At 45.3% G+C, this 22,542-nt stretch overlaps 3 protein-coding genes across 16 annotated transcripts in view; 2 read left to right on the top strand and 1 right to left on the bottom strand.

Annotated features, from left to right (window-relative positions):
* The window catches only part of LOC109398163 (F-actin-uncapping protein LRRC16A), a 632,161-nt gene that overhangs the window by 225,788 nt on the left and 383,831 nt on the right, over window positions 1-22,542 (top strand). The gene's annotated exons all lie outside the window — the stretch shown is intronic.
* Window positions 4,971-21,156, top strand: LOC134288112 (uncharacterized). Its single transcript, XM_062851860.1, has 2 exons — window positions 4,971-10,411; window positions 19,889-21,156. The coding sequence occupies exon 1, from the start codon at window positions 8,427-8,429 to the stop codon at window positions 9,699-9,701; it is 1,275 nt and encodes a 424-aa protein (XP_062707844.1). The 5' UTR covers window positions 4,971-8,426; the 3' UTR covers window positions 9,702-10,411; window positions 19,889-21,156.
* On the bottom strand, window positions 15,532-19,867 carry LOC109422985 (uncharacterized). The gene is made up of 2 exons (XM_062851854.1): window positions 19,431-19,867; window positions 15,532-19,369 (listed from the first exon to the last, which is right to left on the bottom strand). The coding sequence occupies exon 2, from the start codon at window positions 17,975-17,977 to the stop codon at window positions 16,082-16,084; it is 1,896 nt and encodes a 631-aa protein (XP_062707838.1). The 5' UTR covers window positions 17,978-19,369; window positions 19,431-19,867; the 3' UTR covers window positions 15,532-16,081.

The raw sequence follows: 22,542 nt of genomic DNA, 5'->3' as shown, positions 1-22,542 counted from the left end.
TAAAAGGGCACAAGCATTACGGGAGAATAAAAATTCTTGGTTCAGTTTAGCATCTAGCAGCTGGTGGTTTACGCAGTTGAACGCAAGGGAGAAATCTCCTAGTACCATCACAGTACAGCGGCTGTTATCCAGGTTGCTGTAGATATCATGTGCGACCTTGACAAGAGCTGTTGTGGTGCTGTATCCCTTTCTGTAGCCTGATTGGTGTCGTGCAAGCAAAGGTGGGTTACGAGACTCTAGATGTTCGGTTATCTGGCTAAGAAGGATTTTCTCCAAAACCTTCGATATCGCAGGCAGAACGCTAATGGGGCGGTAGTCCTTAGGGTGAGTGGGACTTGAAGACTTGGGGATGGGCGAGACTAGAGCCAATTTCCATTCAGCAGGATAAGTTTTAGAGTCAATGATGCTGTTGAACAGATGACAGAGCGGGGCGAGGATGAACGGGCTTATCTGTTTGAATAGCGATATTGGAATACCATCACAACCAGTGGCATTCGATTGAATTTCGAAAATTTTGTTACAGACTTCTCTGACATCGGTGTGGTGGAAATCAAACTGGACTGCTCCATGATCGATCTCTGTCCGGTGGTTTGATTCATTCGATGGACTGTTCTGCTGCGCTGTTCGTAGTTGTCGATGCCCTTCAGTGAAAAATCGGTTAAGCTCGTCTAGGTCTGCTTCTTCAGGGATGGGACCCGCCTTCGATGAGTTATGAATACCTTCTCTCCGGAGATTGCACCATAATTTCTTCGCCGGCAATTGATGATCAAAGTGAAGATCTGCGTAACGCTTTTTAGCAGAGAAAATCTTCGTATTGGCAAGGTCACGTTTACGAACATAGTCTTGCCACTGAACATCTCCTCTTCTTCTATTTGGGTTACGCGAGTACAGCTTGAAGGCCAAATCTCTTAGCACAATACAGCGTTTAATTTCCTCAGTAATCCAAGGAGTTCGTGCGTCACGGATTAGGATGGTTCTTTCTGGAGCGTGTGTTTGAAGCAGTGTTTGCAGATGGTTAGTTAGCAGAGCGGTCTTTGTGTTGACGTCGTCGGATTCGTAGAACTGTTGCAAATTAAGTGCCTGGAAATCAGCTTGCAGTTGCGCAGTGTCGATGTTCCGGAAATTCCTTGCTCTGATGGTTTGCTGGGGAGGTCTTACCATCTTGATGTCTGCGATAAGAAAAACCGCTTCGTGGTCGGAGAATGTGGAGGGGAATGCTTTGGACTTCTTGATGATCTGTGGGCGGTTGGTGATGAGCAGGTCGATGGTTGAGGAGGATGTGTCTGTTATTCGGGTGGGACCAGTAGGTAGAATTGTAAGATTGAACGTGTCGTTCAATCTTCTTAGTGCAGAGAGGTTGGCAGAAGCTAGTATTGCTGTTGGGTCAATGTTGAAATCCCCAACGATGTACACCTGATCAAGGTTGAAGTCGAGAAGTTCAATCAGGAGTTATTCATATGATTGATGAAAAACGGGATTAGAGCGCAGAGGATTGTAGAGCACCACAACACCAATATTCATCTGGTTGATTTGGACTTTTACGGCAAGGTATTCCACCCTCGAAGCGATTGGAAGACTAACATCATGTTTGAATTTAATGATCGGTGATGCTTTTATTTGGATTTGGATCCGCGTCCTCGACCGGCTGGCAGGGTGTGTTTGATAAGGTTATACGCAAGAATACGACTATGACTACGCCATCCATGGATATTTTCTCGCTGAAGAAACACAAGTCGAGGATTCGATTGTTTTCATTTTCGACACCATTCAACTGCCTAAGTCTAGCGGTGGAGTACGCGTCGAGCAACTGCCGTGATGCTGCGCTAATAGAGGATCGAGAAGAAATCGGAAAGAGGTATCCACAGGAGGTGCGTTGCCAAGAGATTGCACTCAGATTGAAATCTCCGACGATGATAACGTTGTCTCTGGGCCCCAACTGAGCAACAACCCAATCGAGCGAGGTGAGGTGGTTTTCGATCATATCGCCATCGTTTACTCGATCAGGTGGTATATAAACCAAACACAAATAAAGTGTTGCGTCAGCTGTTGTGATAGCGATCCATAGTTGCTCGACCATCGGACCGCCAGGGGGATTAAGCACAAGCGATTTGAAGCACGATCGCACAGCCAGCAAAACGCCACCTCCGGAACTTTTGTTGCTGTTTGAAGGAGACCGGTCCTGCCTCTAGACGGAATACGAGTCGTCGAACAGTTGACTCGTCGAGGTGTTTTCATTCAGCCAGGTTTCACAAAGAGCGTAGACATCGTAGCAACCGTCACTGATTGCTGACTGGTACTCGGCGATAGAGCTTTTGATCCCACTAACATTTTGATAGTACATCAGGATACTTGCGGAGGCCGGTGAAACGTGTTGTTGCGGACGGTGTGAACGATGAGGACCTCGATGAAGTCGGAAGTGCCGGTAAGCAGGAATTCAGATCAGCGTCATGCGGCGATGATTCGGAATCATTGTAGCAGGCCAGTTCCAAAGCCGGTGGCAAGGGTTCAATGCTAGGAACGGAGGACGAATCAGATCGCGAAGCGACGCTAATATTAGGGTACTTGCCTGGCGAGGCACGGTGGAAGCCCTGTTCCTCAGTCTCAACTACAGGACCAGGACGGCTGAGTTGACGCTGGCAGCAGGGCTCGACTGAGTTAGACGGGTCGGGGCCTTCCATAATGCCGTGACTCGTGCGTCCTGGTGATTCGCAGGCTGTCGTCGAAGGGTTGCGTTCGTGGTTGCGTTCCAGTGCATTTCGTGTTTTGCAGTGGCATGGCGCTACCGCGGGCTCGTGACAGGCCAATCTCGAGGCCGGAAGCAAGGATTCGGTGGTACTAGGAGCGGAGGACGTATCAAATCGCGAAGAAATGCTAGTGTAAGGGTACTTGCCTGGCGAGGCACGGTGGAAGCCCCGTTCCTCAGTCTCAACTACAGGTAAGGTTACTTATGCAACTAATGGTCTACGAATGATTGACGTCAAATAAATAAAGTTAAGGTAATTGGAGCGCTATCACCTGATTGCGCTAGAAAGGCGCGTTGAGTCAGTTCCGGACTGCTCTACCGGTTTTTGTAGTCTACAGGACGAAACATTGGACGAAGAAATTCACGGTTGATGTTGTGGATGATGACATAATAGAATAGGATGATCTGTGAACAATAAAAGACCCGGTAGATCGACCTGACTCGGTTGAAATCGAAGGAACGCTAATCACCTGATAGCGCCTTATTTGCGCATTGAGCCAGTTTCGGACTGCTCTACCGGTCTTTGAAGTTTCAGCAAACGTGTAGCCGGTGACCAGTGGCTATTGTCATCGATAACATCGAAGCAGCAGAACGTTGGATGATGTAGTGTCGGCGATTGCTGGGTGGCGTAGTTCGTATAGCGGGCACAGTGTGGTCCTGTAGGCTGATCTTCGGGTTTCCGTTGATTGGACGCTTGGATTTGGATGCTTCTGTTTCGTTGAAAGTTGCGTAGTTACGTTGTGCTGGATAGTGGCATATGGATTGACTGACTCTTCATCGGCGTTTCCTCTTTGCATGTTTTTGCGTTGTTTTGCTGTGGTCGGCTTGCTGATCGAGTAGCGGCTTTTAGAAGGTTTACGGAGGTGACTTGCGGAATATCGGACCAAGAAAGGGGTGCGACGAATCCTTTTTGTGAGTTCAAGTGGTGGTATTTGTAGCCTTTGCGCTGAATTGTTGGAATCCGCAAGTTATGGACGATGTGTAGTGATTCGGTGTGGTGTTTGACGGTTGCATGATAACATACCGGCGACGTAATAGCAGAATCGGCTGAAACCTTGCCGGAGACTGTCCAGCCGAAGTGCGTGTTGATGAACAGAGGCAGATTGTCACTGATCGATACACGATGACCAGTGTGGAGGGGTCTCCAGTTAGCCTAGTGGTTAAGACTATGGATCGCCAATCCGGAGACGGCGGGTTCGATTCTCGTTCCAGACGTGAAAATTTTCTCGACTCCCTGTGCATAGTGTATAATAGTACTTGCTTCACTATATACAAATTCATGCAATGGCAGGCAAAGAAAGCCCTTCAATTAATAACTGTGGAAGTGCTCAAAGAACACTAAGTTGAAGCGAGGCAGGCCAAGTCTCAGTGGGGACGTAGAGCCATAAAGAAGAAGAGTACTGTGGAATTTGTGGTAATGCTCTCCGCCTATAATGTCTATCGTGCCCGGAATGTTAAATGCCAATGGAACGTTTGGCATGTTCCACGTGTCTGTGTTGATGAAGGTTGTTGGAAGGTTTACGGAGGGCCTTTGCATGACAAGAAGGTCGAGCTTGGTGGAAAAGGTGCTGGATGTTGACTTGATAGGGTAACGGTTGAATTTTGGACCTCTAGAGGACATTTGAATTTATGTCAAAATCAAACAGATTCAGAGGGTATTTACACATGATGATGATGTTAGTATGTTCGGAAAAGCCTCCACTGTCCGCTAAAAATACCCACAAGGTAATTTCTGGCTGAAAATTTGATGAGAATAACTGATTTTTGAAGCATCAGTTGTCACTGTTTTGAACACTCCAATATATTTTGGACCCTCTTCAGTATATATTTTGGACACCAGGTGTTTAAACTCGTTTGCAACTATTTTGGAAGAATTTGCCGCTTGAATATGCTGGATCACTTCCTAATTACTTGATTGACAAAGGCTGATTAGACGAACATTGCGAATTTAATGCGCTAGAATGATAAACGTTTTCGTTTATATCTGCAAGTTTCCTCAGCACCGCAATCTTTATTTGTAAACATGATGCGACATGCATGCCTATCGGTCCAGAAACTTTTTGTAATGGAAATTTCCTTGGGGATGAAATATTGCGCATTTAGTTCACCACTGGACTGCGCACTTAGTCTTCATAAGTGCGAAAACGTTAAAAAAAAGTGCGCGATTGCATCAAATTTAGTTGATGTTTTCAGCGCACTATTTCTTTGATTCATACTGAATAAGTGTTCTGAATACACCGAGTTGATTTGTTGCAATCGCGTACTTTTATTTACGTTTTCACACTCTTTAAAACTCGTCCGATAGTCCAGTGGTGAACTAAATGCGCTATATCTTCGTGCCTTGCAACACAATATACACATGTAAAATGGGTTTTGACAGAGAAAGCTCTCAGATATTAACTGTTGAAGTTCTCATTGAGCATAGAGCTGGGAAGCAGGCTTTGTTCCAGTTGGCACGTTACGCCAAAAAAAGTTAACCATTCACGTTCACTTGTTATTCGAAAAATAGTCAATCATACTCAGAATCTGTTTAGCATTCTTTAATCTGTCGTTTAGCATACACTGTTGTCCTGCTCTAATTCTGCAAAGTGACGCAAGCGACATTACCAATTTCGACACATTTTTTGTTATTCTGCATTACACCTTGAAAATTCTTAATTTTACAACAAGAACTTGCATGCACGTATAGCAGGCTTACCGCAAAGTTATCAGTTCTAGAGATATAACGTCACGATTTGGAATGTCGTTTACGTTTTCTTGCAGAATTACGGCAGTGTGTGGTATACTTATATTACGACAATGATTTTTTCTTCAGGGCCTAACTGACTTGATCGATTTCTCTTCGTCGACTCTCTCTTTCGCTAATAACTTGATCAACACAAACTAAATCATTTTTTTTTTGTTTCTAGAGCAAGATGCAGTCGTCTTCTTCGAATTCAACCAAAATGTGTTTGGAAAACTTAATACACTTTCCGTAATAACACAAAGAGAGGATCGATGAAGAGAAATCGAAAATATCAGTTAGGCCCTAATGAAGAATCAGTGTCGATTTTGTATGTATTTCTAAAACTGAATATGATAAATCAACATTGGCCCATATGGCCGAATTAGTTAACGTGGATAAAACGCGGTAAAATGCGTTCGATTCCCGATTTCTGATCATTTTGTAATGGAAATATTACTGATTTCCTTGGACACAAACTATTTTCTTGCCTACCACACGACATGCATAACGGCCAAGAAGGCTCTCGGTTAATAACTATATAAGTACTCATTAGGGTGCCAATGAAAATCGACTTTTCGAATTTCGAAAACGGGTAGTGCTCAAAAGATTTGACTTCTCAAAAAAAGTCACCATACAAAATTTCAGCTCAATCGGACTTCGTTAAGGGGTGGCCCAAAGCGGTCAAAGTTTGGCTGCTTTGAAACATGAAAAAAGTCCCAAGGTAGGGAGGGATACATGAAAATTTCAAAATCGAAATTTTTTGTTTGACGCCAAATGTCTTAAAAGTGCATGAAACGTCAAGATCTGGTGTTATCTCGAAAAAAAATTTTTTTGAAAAAGATTGACTTTTTAGGACTTAGAAAATTTTCGAGTTGGGTAGTGAAATGAATTTGAAATAGACGATTTGAATTTAATTGCTGAGATATTCATGGCAATAGTACTGAAACCTGTCTTATATCATCGTTGGCAACTGCTAGCATACTACACGGAACTACAAATGAACCCAAATTTAAGTTGTTTTGACGCAATCCCGGTCTTCCGTGGAATTACTCAAATTTGCGTCAAACAGCAATAGTGCCGAGTGAGTAGTTCTCGTTTGAGAGCGGCAAAAAAATTAACCCAGTGGTAAGTTATTTTCACCCAACGGAGGCCTCAATTGACGCAAATTTGGGTTAACTCAAGAAAACCCAAATTTGGCTTCTTCCACGGAAGAACAGCGGAAACCGACGCGCTTCTCTCTTTGTTTTCGAAAACATTGCGGTGGGGCGAGGGAGAAAACAACCCAACTTTGAGTTAAAACTTTAAGCAGTTTAGTCAAATTTGAGTTTTTAAAACTTATTCTTTGGGTTATAATATTTTTCCGTGTATATGATATATTTCGTTAGGGTGGTTCACTTATTTTGAATTAGGGTGGTCCTTTTTGTAGAAAAATGAAAAAAAAAGTATTAAAAGTATATAAAGCAATACCATTTAAAAAAGTCTTATATTATCGTTAGCCATTATCAATATAATATTCCATTAGGGTAGCTTATTTATTTTCCACTAGTGGTTCTTTGAGTTGGAAATCAATATTTTTCGTATAGCTTATAACCTATTCTCACAAAACTTTCCAAAATGCCTATCTAACATCACTCCTATCGTGCTGTTTCATTAATTACGGCATCAATATAGTAATTTCAACCGATTTCTTGCGTTGTGTTGCGTTGCGTTGCGTTGCATGGTAACGGAGTAATTCGCATACTGAAAGTTGTCATGCTAAAACTTTAATACTCCTATTCCGATTGCTTATGGAATGCTATTTGGGAAGGAACAGCTATCCAATCAGAGGTTGAAGTAGAAAAGACTTGAGAACTTCCATTGCCGGCCACGCCCATCTTCTCCGTTACGAGGATAGGAAAGGATGTGACGATATGACACCTACTTTATGAAAGGCCAGCGACTCACCGGCGCCCCCATAGGTGCCAAGGAGTTGGATATTAGGAATGGGTTGATAGGGGATTCACTATAAGCAAGTGATGCGGCAAAATTCAGATTGTGTAAGTGTATTTGAGTGTAGATGTGTTGGTATGAGTGTAAGTGTTTTAGTATATCACCGACGTTGGAAGTGACGTAGCTAAAAGATTTTGTCACTCCGTGGGCCTTTTCGATTCCAGGATGGGGCACAGGCATTTGGACCATGTGTCCTGGCTAACAAGCCTAGGCTTAAGCGCCATTGCTCGCTCTCTGAAACGAAAAGAAAAACAATGTTGCCTACCGTAATTACCTGTTGCGTAATCTTCGTGGTTAGTATGGGAAGGGATAGTAGGGAAGGGACGATATCTATTTAACAAGAGGCCAGCGACTCACCGACACCCTCGTAAATAGAAAGAAGTTGGGATTTTGGTCAAGGATTCACATGGGTATGCGGTTCTACTGTGTCCCAGACTGTCTAGCGAGCCGACACGAGTAGGGTCGTCCTTAGGTTCCACGAAGGTGGTCGGAGAGCGGCCGATGAAGCGGAAACCTTCTTTACAGGCCGGGCGGCAGTTCGACAGTTGGTCTCGTGACAAACAGTCGTGTTTCTCCGGCGCGAATTACTTCTCGAGCAATAATCCTCAGCGAAGCGCGCTTACCCTCTGTAGTTAGCCGATACTAAATTATCTGGTATATCTTTTGTGAGTTTATCACCACATAAGTGATGTTGCCCAGCCAGACAACAGATCTGTCTCCAAATAAGTGATTTTCCAAGCCTCAGCTGCGACGAAAAGAACGCTTACGAGAGGCACATAGTGGAAGTGATATAAATACCCATTGAATACACACGTCCTATAGAAACGGCAGCATTACTATCACACAAAGAGTGTGAGTCATTTTGCTTTGTTCAATTCGAGACAGATTGCGCCGTTCCGGACGGTGGAGAATTTGTTAAAAAGTAAGGTGATAAAGTTGCAACCATAAGTGCGAACAAGGGTGAATAAAATGCGAAGTACACCTGGCCCCTTTGAGGGGCCGGGACCGTCAAATATGTTAGGAGGACAATTCACGGGACGTAGCTTCTCTGAATGGGGTGACCTCCAAGGGAACCATGGTGACCTAGTCATGCTACGAATGGAAGCTGCCACAGGATCATTGCCAAATGCTCCATTCCTGTTGAGAAAATCGGTTGAAGCGTATCTGGGCGTACCGATTGATGGAGTCTTCCTCGAGGCCAAAGGAACTGCGTACGTATTGAAGCTAAGGAACGAGCGTCTGGTTCAACGTTTGAAGAAAATGAACCAGCTGACGGACGGTACCGCGATAAGAATCATCGAACATCCGGTTCTCAATAAAACGAAATGCGTAATTAGTTGCAAGGATACGGTTGGCTATACAGATAAAGAATTAAAAACAGAGCTCCAGGACCAGGGGGTCGTAGACCTCCGACGTATCACTCGCTCGGAAGGGAAGGAAAGAGTCAACACTCCAACGATTATCTTAACCATCAACGGCACAGTAGCTCCAAACCACATCGAGGTAGGCTGGTTGAGATGCCCCACGCGGCCTTACTACCCAGCTCCGATGTTGTGTTTTGAGTGTTACAACTTCGGTCACACCAAAGCACGTTGTCAACAACAAAATCCGGTATGTGGCAATTGCTCGGAAAACCATCAAAGCGATCGTGAGAACCCTTGCAAGGCAAACGCATTTTGTAGACGTTGTGAATCTTCTGAGCACTCTCTGAGTTCGAGGAAATGTCCTAAGTACAAAGTGGAGGAGGAAATTCAACACCTACGTGTTGACTTGGGAATTTCATACCCAGCAGCTAAGCGAACCTTCGAGCAGCAAAGAGGCACAACTTCGTACGCATCTATCGCCAAGGGCGAACAGGAAAAAAAGTTTGACGAATTGGCGACCAAAGTAGATCAACTTCAGCAGGACATGACAAACAAAGACAGGAAAATCGAGGCCCTCATGCAACAAATCGAAGCTAGAGACCTGGAGATAAAGAAACGTGATACAAAAATCGAACAGCTTGAAGCGGTCCTTCGAGAAGAGCCCCAGGAAAGGCTCTTGACGGTGCAAGAACATGGAACTATTGCGGACCTTCTCTGCAAGGTTAAGACCTTGGAGCAGAATCTTGAAAAGAAGAGCCGGGAAGTCATCACCTTACGAAAAATTTACGCACCGGAATCGATCAATAGAACCCCGCTGGTCAGTGGAACTACTTCGAAGACCGAAACTACCCAGTTGCCTACGGAAAAAAAGCGGACATAAAGAAACATCGGAAAATATAAAGCTTGGAAAGACGTCTAAATCTGTGTCCCAGAGAAAGGAACACACTACACCCTCGAATACCAAGAAGAATCCAGTGACGCAAGACAGCCCAAAGTCCAAACGACAAAAAAAGGAACGCCACTCCGAACCCCTCTGATGAGGAAAATGACGATACTACGCAAATGATTGTACCGGACATCATTGAAGTCGATTATGAAATCTCGTCGAACGACGAAACGATGATCGACGACTCTCTAGCTTTCCCACAATAGACAACATTGACTCCCAATTCCTGAACAGCTGAACTAAATTTGTGAATTTTCTCACCACTCTACTCGGAGCAAAGCGAAACTCAGCGAAAACGGACTGGGAGGAACACTAACGAAAACGATAACACTTCTTACGGTAACGAACAATCACGGATCACTCAACATCAAGACAAGAGCGAACAAATCTCTTCACTACAAATACATCCAAAGTCTTCAACTCAACCATCTCTTCCAAGCTCGGATTCAAGAAGCAAAAACGTTTATCAGAAGCCAGGTATTATACCATCAGAAGCAAGATGAAATGCGCGACTATACGATGAATTCCAGCTGAACACTAGGAAGATACCTACTCCACGGCCTACAACTTCCTGGCGTACATACAGCACCCATGAATCCACTACGAACAACGCCAGTATACCGAACAGGCGGAAGACATCTACGGTCTGTAGCCCCTCGGCTGCTCAGTGGGAAAATAGTGGGTGGCAAGTATTCGAGCACGGGGTCGCTTATTTCTAATAGCACCGTTACATAAGCACGACTGGTCACTCACCTTTAGCAGGAGCAGGATTTTAGTGGTCAGCTGTCAAATCCGTATGAGGGGGAGGAAACCAACAACGTTATGCGATCAAAGTTAACCAAAACAAGGTAAAATCGTATTTCAACCAGCGGACTACCCAGATCGAGGTATGAAAGCCCCCTTTTTGGGCACGGGAAACGACCAATATTCAAAAAGGGCGTATATATGTTAAATGCGGGGTTTTCTAGTAGAAATCAACCACCAATTTTACAATCTTACATCTACATTTATTCGGCCCATATTGGGACCCTAATGAGAGAAAGGTGACATTAGTAATAAGGTGTACTTGCGCTTTTACATCGGAACGGTGGACGGCGGTGGTGCAGACGGTGGTGGCGTGGACAGCGGTGGTGCAGAAGGTGGTGGCGTGGACAGCGGTGGTGCGGATCGGTGGCTAGCTTGGTGGTTCACGGTGGCATGCATGCATCGGAGGGCCCTCGGCCGGTATTGTGGGGGGCTTCTAACGGTCCTTCAACCGTATGACCTTTACTCGGTCGATAGCGGTCAACTTTCTTCGGGGTTGGCAGGGCAATCGGCAATTCGAGGTGGCCGCCGGGGTGTGATGGGACACTACGACGAGCTTCTTGACTCCAGTAGGGTAGGTGGGCAACCAATCCCCAAAATGGCGTAGTCGGGGACGGTCTATTGTTCCACCCGGCGTCACAGTGAATAGGCTATTGTTGGATTCCTTTTGTCCGTGGCTTTCAAGATGGCGACGGCTTAGCGTGGGTCGTGACCGACGAACCAACGTAAAGCGACCTGATGTACGTGGACGGCCTGCGAGAACACGAAATAGAGCCCTCCGGGTTTTACACCGAAGGTAGAAAAGAAAAGGCCCAGAAGTGGACCTATTTCCGGGATTAGTACACCTAAATGTCACCGTCTCTCTTCCTGCACCACTTCACAAATTCTTTCACAGTCCTACCTTTTCTTGAGAATTCCTTTTGTTAAGGGCGAATTAACCTCTAGTTGAATGGTTCTATTGAAGTAACCTGTTAACAAAAGCGCATTATTCACCTTTCTTCTTTTAAACCACATTTTCTTACTAACCGTACTACAAATCGTACTTATTCACAAAACCGTACTATTAGCCTTCTAAGTTTTAACTAGTTTTAAGTTTTAACTAGCTTTAAGATCTATAAAGAAAAACCACATATTAACTATATACACCTTATACTTTTAAAACAAACATTTTACTTTTAACTACCCGACGCGCACTTCAACTATCGGGGATAGTCACGGACGGAATGAAATTGATAATTCCTTGATGATTAACGTTTAAGGCTAAATCGCAGAGAATATCCGAAGTTTGATAACTTTTACGAAGTTTGACAACTCGGTTTGTAATAGTTGGCAACCCTTCCTCGCAGGGATCTAATTAGGCCGACAATTTCTATAGAGACTATTTTTATAGACTGGTAGCTCAAACCGCTGCAAATAAACGACACGGCCCAGTAACGTGTGTTATTATAATAACAACTTGGCTCAGTTTTGACAGCTAGGATTACGCCACCAGTGAGGCTGTCAGTTTTGGGATTTCATTTTGTTTTTATATTTGGACAAGGCATTAGGTGCCCACTGGCAGGTGGGGTTTAAAGGCGAAGGATATTTGAGGAGGAGCCGAAAGTCTAAAACTTGGAACCTACGGTTACATTTACCCCGTCATCCCAGTTCAAAATGAATGAAACTCATTCATTTTGACTGAGCAAGAGGTGAAAACAATACATGAAAATCAACATCATTTCTTGTTTCCAAAATTGAAAACAGAATGTGTTGTAAATAAATCTGGCAGCACGGTGCGTTACGCACAACTCTTTCACTCATTCGGAAAGAAACGCCATACTAGTCACTCACCAACACAAAGACACGTTAACTGTCAAACAGAGGTCTGAGGGACGGAATTATTGTGTACGTGAGGAGAACCAAACAACAGTTGGACGAAGCTGGCACAAAAATACGGACCTTTAGATTTGGATTCCAGAACAGGTAGGTGTAAATATAATAAAATCGAAAATGAAATCGGATCTGAATGGGTTTTTCCGTTGAATGCATCGGAGAAAAAGTGCGCACATGAAACAACAGCTGGTGTACATTCATCAGTTTAGGTACCATTCAATTCGATTTCTTACAGCCATCGTATAGATGTATTCAATGGAGCAAGCCATTCGGAGTGATATTTTGGATGTGTGAATTTTTGTAATGTTGCCCCCGTGCAGTTTTAAGGTGTTTTGATTGTAGGACTAATAGTTTGTTTTGTTTTTGTTACAGGTGTAACGAGGTGTCTAGCTCGGCCGCAGCTAAACAAGGAAGTTTTAGAATTATGTTTCCAAAAAATGTTGAGTTTATAGATTTTGATTTTAATTTCTCATTTCAGCACTGCCCGGGTTTCAGGTCTGCCGCGGAGAATACACCGATGGATTTTCCACTTTCGTCCGCCAGCTCGTAGGTATTGGTGCCTACGCGAGCTACGACGGTACACGGGAGATAGCAGGGACCAAGCTTCGCATTGTAGCTGTGAGGTGCAGATGACTGCCGGAAATTCCTTTTGTACACCTTTTCACCTACAGTGTACACCGGTGCGAAGGACTTGTTACGAGTATTGTAAACATGTGAATTTTTGGTGAATTGACGTTGAAGGTTCTTAATAACCAGTGAATGAATGTGCTCATCAATGGATCGTTTTTTCTCCAGTCTTTCTTCATCCGAAATTTCTCTCAGATCGCGATCCAGACGGTGTTCGTCGCCTCGGCCCACAATTTCGTGGCCGAATAGAATTCGATAGGGACTAAATCCAGTGGCTCCGTGGGGGGTATTATTCAGGACAAACTCGATCTCGGACACTTTGGTGTCCCAAAGGGTCTGATTAGATCTAGCGTAAGTTCGTATGCAGGCGTTAATCGTGCGGTTTAGGCGTTCAACCGGATTAGCCTGACTGTGATGCCGAGGGTTAGTCCAGTGTTGAACGTGGAACTTTTGGAGCAAATCTTTAAAGTTTGCGGAAAGGAATGTGGAGGCATTGTCCGATATGATAATTTCCGGAGCCGAATACCGTCGGAACCAGTTATTTTCAAGGATTTCACAGACTTGGGGGGCGCTGATTTTTCGCACTGGGAACAGTAAACTGAACTTGGAGAATATGTCCATCACCACCAGTAAGTGGGATTTTCCATTTTTGCTACGAGGTAGCGATTGTATAAAATCCAGGGCAACAATCTGGAAGGGTTTTGTGGCCAACCTGGGAGACCCCGTTGCTGGTTTTTGGGCACGATTGGACGGTTTGCTCTCAAGACAGGTTGAACATTTGCGGATGTGCAGTCGCACGTCCGTTGCAATATTCGGCCAGTAGTATTTCTTTTTAATGCGAGCGATTGTTTTATCTGTTCCAAGGTGCAGAGCGTCATCATGCTCTTCGACTAGGACATTTTCTCTCATGTCCTTCGGAACACAGATCTTCCATTCAAAATGGTAGTCAAGCGAGTCTCCCTGCGAAGATACCAGTTTCATTAAGGCTCCGTTTTCCAGTCGGAAATCCTTGTATTTCTCCGGATCCTCGTGGACATTTTTAAGCATTTTAGCGTACCAGTCGGTGGCCTTGGGATTAAGAGCTAGTACTTCAACCGACCTTGACAGAGTATCAGGCACCACATTATCTACGCCCCGCCGGTGCTTGATAGTCATGTCATGTCGTTGAAGTTCTATGCTCCATCTGCAGAGTCGGGAGGAAGTGCGCCAACTACTGCGTAAAATGTACGTGAGTGCTGAAGCATCGGTGACAACCGTAAACTTCGAGCCTTCGACATAGCATCTAAATTTCTCCACGGATTTGATGACGGCTAACGCCTCCTTCTCCGTAGCGAAATAACGTTGTTCTGGACCTGATAGTTTATGTGAGAAGTACGCCACGGGCTGTTCCTGGCCGTTCCGCTCTTGGGTCAGTACCCCGGCAATGGCCGTATCGCTCGCATCACAGTGAATGGAAAAGGGCATATTGAAATCTGGGTTGGCTAACAGTGGTGCGTTAATCAGCAGTTCCTTGATTTTTATGAATGACGTCTCGGCCAAATCGTTCCACCGGACCGTTTTGGGTTTATTGTTGAGTAAATCGGTTAGTGGGCGAACCACTTCGCTATACTGGGCAATAAAACGCCGGTAATAGTTACTCATGCCCAAGAATCGTCTTAAGGCTCGTATGGTATTAGGACGTTCAATGTTTATTATAGCCTCTACACGGTCGGGATTGGGCTTCAGACCTTGGTTAGTCAGAATATAACCCAAATAAGGTAATTCAGAAACGCAAAACTTTGACTTCTGAATGTTGATGGACAAGTTGGCTCGGCTCAGACGGGCTGCAACTTCTCTAAGCAAGGCGAGGTGTTCCTCGAAAGTTTCGCTTAGGACGATTATATCGTCTAGGTAAACGAAGACTTTAGGTTCTAGTTCACCCGCACCCAGGACCCTGTCCATTAGCCGAGACAGTGTAGCCGGGCTATTGACAAGTCCGAAGGGCATACGGGTGAACTGGAACAGTCCACGGCCTAGAACGGAAAACGCCGTGAGTTTTCTTGATTTGGGATCGAGGGGGACCTGTAGAAACGCTTTTGAAAGGTCAATGGTCGAAATATATTTGCAGGGACCCAACCGGCTGAGAATCCTGTCTGCATGGGGAAGTGGGTATGAGTCTCTGAGGGTGCGCTCATTCAATTTTCGTGCATCAAGGCACAGTCGCACGGTTTCATCCGGTTTGTCCACAGGGACTAGCCTCAGTGCCCAGCTACTGTAGGACCGTTCAATGATACCCGCTTCGAGCATGTTATCGAGTTCCTTATTGATTTGTTCTTGCCGTTTTGGAGATGTTGGGAATGGGTTAATCCGAACTGGGGCCAACTGTTTGGCCTCCTCGGTAAGCTCAATGCGGTGGGCAATCAATGGTGTGGTGTCTAATTGACCATCTATGGCAATTTTGAACTGTTCTTTGACCATTTCCAGTTCTTGGAGTTGGTCGTTCGATAATGAGCTTTCTTCCACCGTTTCGTCTAGTTCTTCTACCACAACTGATTGGACAGTTGGGACTATGTTGAAGGCCTTCCAGAAATCAGTACCTAGAAGAAGCCTTCTTTTAAGATTTGGTACGATCAACGTAGCAATCAGTTTGGACTGGCCGTTAAAGTAAATGGGCAGGTTCACGTATCCAGTGACCTCTAGTTTCTGACCACTGGCCGTTACTAGCTCGACACTGGTTGGGAAAACTTTCAATTTGAACTTTTTAATGAGCTTTGTCGCTCCTAAACCTAATATGCTTCGGTGGGCTCCACTATCGAGCAGTCCAGTAATTGGGACGTCGAATACGGAAATTTGTACAAATGGTCTATCGTCATTATCGACCCGTACGAACAGTTCATCAAGGTGGGTTTCTACAGGGGTACTATAATCGGATTCGTGTACTCGGTTATAGCCAGAGTGATGAAGACTGTATTGTATGGTTGGGGATGAGGGATTTTTGACATTGGGTGGACTGACCTGCCCTCTCAGGTAGTCTATTTGAAGTTTTTTGCACAATACGGGCAATTTTTAGTTTCAACCTGATGCAACCCGCATCTTAGGCAGAACTTGTTACGATAATAGGTGCATTGGGTATGATCGTGCCCCTGGCGTCTACAATTGAAACATGTGCCTTCTTCAGGAGGCACATACCTATCGACCCAAGCTCGCGATAGTCTGGGTTCTTCTGGGTTTTTCGCTTCTGACGTTAAGTTCCTGGGATTTTCACGCGACGACTTTTTCATGGGTTGGTCTTCTTCTCCTGACCCTTCTTTTCGCGACCGATAGAAGCTTCGGGACTTGAACGACTTCTTCTGATCCTCTCCCGGCGGTTTTGGTTGGTATCTGGACTCACGAACCTCGTTAACCTGTGCTTTGTTTCGCGACGCGACCTGATCTTGATTATTGGGGGTATATTTGTACCAATATGTCGAATCTAATTGTCTGCCAAACCTTTTCAGGTCTGCCAGATTGTCAATATTCGACGCAACCGCGTGACCCTTGTAATCCGACCGTAAGTTGCGATAAACAATTTCAAACTTCTTTTTCTCTGAAATCGGTTTCGTGAGAGAGTTGAAAATCTTTTGTAACTCGGAAAGGTAATCAGAAAAACGTTCCTTGGGCCCTTGTTTCCGCGATATCGCTTTAATCTCGTTCACGTGATCATGATCGGGACTAAGGAACTCTCGTTTGAGTTCCGCTACGAGTTCATCCCAATTCGCGAAATCCTCGTTTTCTACGCCGGACATGAACCATGACTTGGCTTGATCTTTAAATAAATGGATCGCGGATCGGAAAAGTTCGCGCTTCGACACGTTCTCGGACTTTGCATAAAAATCAACTTCTTTAATGAACTTCATGAGGGTTTGACCTTGGTCTCTTCCGTCATATTTAATGTTCCACTCCGAAACCGGCCTACTCTTAGGTGGTGCACGGCGGCGGTGACGATTCGCCCGATGTCTCTCTACCGGTGGTTCCGATGACGACGCACTACTCGGCGGATCAGACTCTACAACTGAATCCGATGTCTCGGCCGCGGGACTTGGCCTTGACTTTGACCGATGACTAAGCGAGAATTTACGAATGACTCTTTCCGACTGATTCGAGTCTTGACTAACATCTTTACGAGGCCCACCATAGGCGTGAGGCGGCTGCACGAACGGATACAAAGAGGCGAGCACCTCTGACATTGATCCAACTTCTCTTCCGGATTTTCTGTACGACTTCAAAACGCGACGCGAAGATTCCTGACGAGCGACTGCCCCTAACTCTCTGTCCTCTCTCTCCGAGGCACTAAGATCCAGGCCTTGACCTTCGGGAGATTTTGAGTGGCTTTGATCTGCCTTTTCTCCTTTCTTAGATTTATTGTTTTTCGGAACTGCTCCCAACTTCAAATTTGATACCGACCGTACGATCTCCTGCATAACTTCTTCCCTAACCGATTGAATCGGCGAAAATATCGAAAAATGGGTGTTCATAAGCCCTCGAATTGAACAGAGGAGCTTGTCGAAATCTGTAAGATCCTCGTCCGCCTCCGCATATTCCTGAGCACGGCGAACCCGAGCAAAATAATGCACGAGCCGGGTCTTCAAGCTGTCCTTAAATCCTTCGAATCGCACTTCATTCTCAAGGTATTCTCGAATTTGTTCAACATTCGCATCAATTGTTTTGATCTCTGCATCTACCGTTTTATCGAACCTAAGAAAATCAACATCTAAAGTATTCAGTCCTTTTTCTTCCTTCAAACGATCCCTGAGTCTCCTTTGGATTGCCGATCGAGACTCTGAGGGTTCAAACTGCACGGCTCTAATGGCCAACTCGTATTCAATTTCGTGCCTCTCCAAATGATGCACCATTAGCTGTTTATATTGCACCTCAAACTCTAAATCCATTTTCGTTTGGAGAACGAAACCAAAATAAACAAGAATTGTTTGGTTCCCCTCTATACAGGGATTTCTGAAATTCTTGTCAATGAACGAATGCTATTACAATGATTTTTTGTTGGGCGCCAATTTTGTAGCCCCTCGGCTGCTCAGTGGGAAAATAGTGGGTGGGAAGTATTCGAGCACGGGGTCGCTTATTTCTAATAGCACCGTTACATAAGCACGACTGGTCACTCACCTTTAGCAGGAGCAGGATTTTAGTGGTCAGCTGTCAAATCCGTATGAGGGGGAGGAAACCAACAACGTTATGCGATCAAAGTTAACCAAAACAAGGTAAAATCGTATTTCAACCAGCGGACTACCCAGATCGAGGTATGAAAGCCCCCTTTTTGGGCACGGGAAACGACCAATATTCAAAAAGGGCGTATATATGTTAAATGCGGGGTTTTCTAGTAGAAATCAACCACCAATTTTACAATCTTACATCTACATTTATTCGGCCCATATTGGGACCCTAATGAGAGAAAGGTGACATTAGTAATAAGGTGTACTTGCGCTTTTACATCGGAACGGTGGACGGCGGTGGTGCAGACGGTGGTGGCGTGGACAGCGGTGGTGCAGAAGGTGGTGGCGTGGACAGCGGTGGTGCGGATCGGTGGCTAGCTTGGTGGTTCACGGTGGCATGCATGCATCGGAGGGCCCTCGGCCGGTATTGTGGGGGGCTTCTAACGGTCCTTCAACCGTATGACCTTTACTCGGTCGATAGCGGTCAACTTTCTTCGGGGTTGGCAGGGCAATCGGCAATTCGAGGTGGCCGCCGGGGTGTGATGGGACACTACGACGAGCTTCTTGACTCCAGTAGGGTAGGTGGGCAACCAATCCCCAAAATGGCGTAGTCGGGGACGGTCTATTGTTCCACCCGGCGTCACAGTGAATAGGCTATTGTTGGATTCCTTTTGTCCGTGGCTTTCAAGATGGCGACGGCTTAGCGTGGGTCGTGACCGACGAACCAACGTAAAGCGACCTGATGTACGTGGACGGCCTGCGAGAACACGAAATAGAGCCCTCCGGGTTTTACACCGAAGGTAGAAAAGAAAAGGCCCAGAAGTGGACCTATTTCCGGGATTAGTACACCTAAATGTCACCGTCTCTCTTCCTGCACCACTTCACAAATTCTTTCACAGTCCTACCTTTTCTTGAGAATTCCTTTTGTTAAGGGCGAATTAACCTCTAGTTGAATGGTTCTATTGAAGTAACCTGTTAACAAAAGCGCATTATTCACCTTTCTTCTTTTAAACCACATTTTCTTACTAACCGTACTACAAATCGTACTTATTCACAAAACCGTACTATTAGCCTTCTAAGTTTTAACTAGTTTTAAGTTTTAACTAGCTTTAAGATCTATAAAGAAAAACCACATATTAACTATATACACCTTATACTTTTAAAACAAACATTTTACTTTTAACTACCCGACGCGCACTTCAACTATCGGGGATAGTCACGGACGGAATGAAATTGATAATTCCTTGATGATTAACGTTTAAGGCTAAATCGCAGAGAATATCCGAAGTTTGATAACTTTTACGAAGTTTGACAACTCGGTTTGTAATAGTTGGCAACCCTTCCTCGCAGGGATCTAATTAGGCCGACAATTTCTATAGAGACTATTTTTATAGACTGGTAGCTCAAACCGCTGCAAATAAACGACACGGCCCAGTAACGTGTGTTATTATAATAACAACTTGGCTCAGTTTTGACAGCTAGGATTACGCCACCAGTGAGGCTGTCAGTTTTGGGATTTCATTTTGTTTTTATATTTGGACAAGGCATTAGGTGCCCACTGGCAGGTGGGGTTTAAAGGCGAAGGATATTTGAGGAGGAGCCGAAAGTCTAAAAACTTGGAACCTACGGTTACAGGTCATCAAGATAATTCACGATCTCATCACGGCTGATTGTAGTCACCCGGTGGAGTCACTGGGCAGTAGGGGCCCCGTCGGTGCGGAAGCCATGGTTCCACCGGAACTGGCGGACAACCCCCTTCACCCTTTGACGGCCGGAAGAGGGACGGAAAAGGGAACTTGTTCCTATTCCCCTAAGGATTTCACAGGATGCGGGAGCAAACGAGGGTCGATGCGAGGGAAACTAAGCTCTCCCCCTCAGGACGACGTGGGATTCAAGACCAGACTGGAACAGGATACCGAGCCAAGCGAACCATCAACAACACCACTGGATGGAACTCTGCCACCGCTCGATGGAGGGTCGATGCGCGGGAAACCAAGCTCTCCCCCTCAGGACAACGTGGGATTCAATCAATACCACTCGGATTTGGATGATTCTCTTAGAGCTAGATCAACCAGTACAGTTCACCAATCAGTTCCTAACACCTTCGCTTTACAATGGAACATGAATGGGTTCTATAACAATCTAGCGGATTTGGAGATGATGGTAAGGGACACGTGTCCCACAGTAATTGCCATTCAAGAGGTCCATCGAGCCAGTAAACTAGGACTGGACAGGTGCCTCTCCGGAACCTACAAATGGCACCTCAAAGTGAATCGTAACATCTACCACTCAGTAGCTGTCGAAGTGAAAGCTTATAGCTCTTTCGCCGTAATCGACATCGATACTGCCCTTCCAGTCATTGCATTTCGCATTAATTCGCCTTTGCCTATATCCGTAGTATGTTTTTACATCCCCTGTGGTAATATAGATGAACTAAACAAGCAGCTAAACGAAATTATGGAACAGATTCCTGAACCAAGAATACTCCTAGGAGACTGACACGGCCACCACCCTGCATGGGGCAGCTCATCCATGAATACACGTGGCAAAATCATAGCGGATGTGGCTGAAACAACTGGTTCACTCATTCTCAATGATGGAAGCAAGACATACATCAGCGGCCGAAGAGAATCCACCGTCGATATATCCATGGTCAGTTTATCAGTCGCCAGCCGCTTTCTTTGGAAAGTTCATGACGACCCTCTTGGCAGCGACCACCGACCGATAATCGTCCTCCTCAACGACCAGCCTCCACAAACTTCACGTCGACCGCGCTGGATTTATGATCAGGCAGACTGGGTCACATTCCAATCTACAATCGACGAAGCTCTGAACACTACCGCACCGACTACCGTTTCAAACTTCGTAAAGTCAATACACCGAATAGCATCAGACACTATCCCAAAAACCAGTTCTAAGCCTGGTCGAAAGGCTCTTTACCAGAAACAAAAAAGGCCGTAAAAGCTAGGCGAAAAGCACTTCGGGGTTTCAAGAGGCTACCAGATGACCACCCGCAGAAGGAAGAAATGCATATGATATACAGACAAGCAAGGAACAATTGTCGGCAAATAATACGGGACTCGAAAGATAAAGGCTGGTCTGATTTTCTAGACAGCATAAATAATCAACAGACCCCCGCAGAGCTATGGCGCAAAGTAAACACCTTAAATGGTAAAAGACGGTTCAAGGGTCTGGAAATATACCATCAAGGATCCTCAACAAACGACCCCCAAACAGTGGCAAACGTACTCGCTCAATATTTTGCAGATCTGTCCGCAATTCACCGGTATGACCCAAAATTTGTCCGAAGGAAAAACGTATCACGAGTGTTCGCGACCACAGTAGCGAAAATAGAACCTGGCCATTGAATACACCCCTGTTTCCAAATCCCATTTTCCTACCCGTCTTGTGTGCCATGTATTCGCCAGGGAGACTTGTGTAAATGTGCATGTGTGTGTGTGGTGCTCGACGATCCAGCCTTTCCAGCCAGCCGACGACAGGCTGTACATGTTGCAACATGTTTTCCCGCAGCAGCGCGGCCTGCCGATCATCATCGTCATCCATCATCGGACCGAGGCGAGTGTCACCAACGGCGTCATGGTTGCGATTTTTTCCGCAGTCAAGTTCGCAGATTGTGAACAATCCTCGGGTACCCACTTTACGTAATTCATGTTTAGTCCCTCACTCTCAGAGCTGTCAGATCAGTGTAACACGATAAATATAATTTACACAAAAGGCAATTTACACGGAAAAAAATACACGGTTATGAATATTATTGGGTACCGGACTGGACACACAAAATTTGATCGTTTTCTTTGGTACATCGAGGTCTTGAAATTAGTCTATGGTGTCACCGTCGACGCCGCAGCTTGCATCGCGCTGATTGGTTGACGCCGCCGCCACTTGCAGCACAGCTACCCCACCACACGAGCGGAGAACTTTCCAGAAGAAACAATTTTTGTTATAAATATAGACCACCTGATCGTTGTCAGTTCAGTCACAGTCCACATTTTGTGAAGTTAACATCGCGGAAATAAATCGAGTTTAATTAGTTACTCGCGCCTCTTCCTCTCTTCATCCGAAGCCGAAACCAGCGGTCTTTTTCAAGACCAACAAGAGTTGGATTAATTTTCCGAGGTTGAGCTATCACCCATCGAGGCCACCTTCAACCGAAGGTTCCGCCAGTTCCCCCAATGGTCTAGGATTGACCAACGAGTTTCGCTCAATCAGGTTCAAATACCGGCAGACAACAACCACGAAATTAATGTTCCGTTCTCGTTAGCGGAGCT

Source organism: Aedes albopictus, chromosome 2 (genome assembly GCF_035046485.1).
Source record: "Aedes albopictus strain Foshan chromosome 2, AalbF5, whole genome shotgun sequence".
Classification (NCBI taxonomy): domain Eukaryota; kingdom Metazoa; phylum Arthropoda; class Insecta; order Diptera; family Culicidae; genus Aedes; species Aedes albopictus.
Note: the sequence above shows the minus strand (reverse complement) of the source record. Positions and strands in the feature narration are given on the sequence as shown.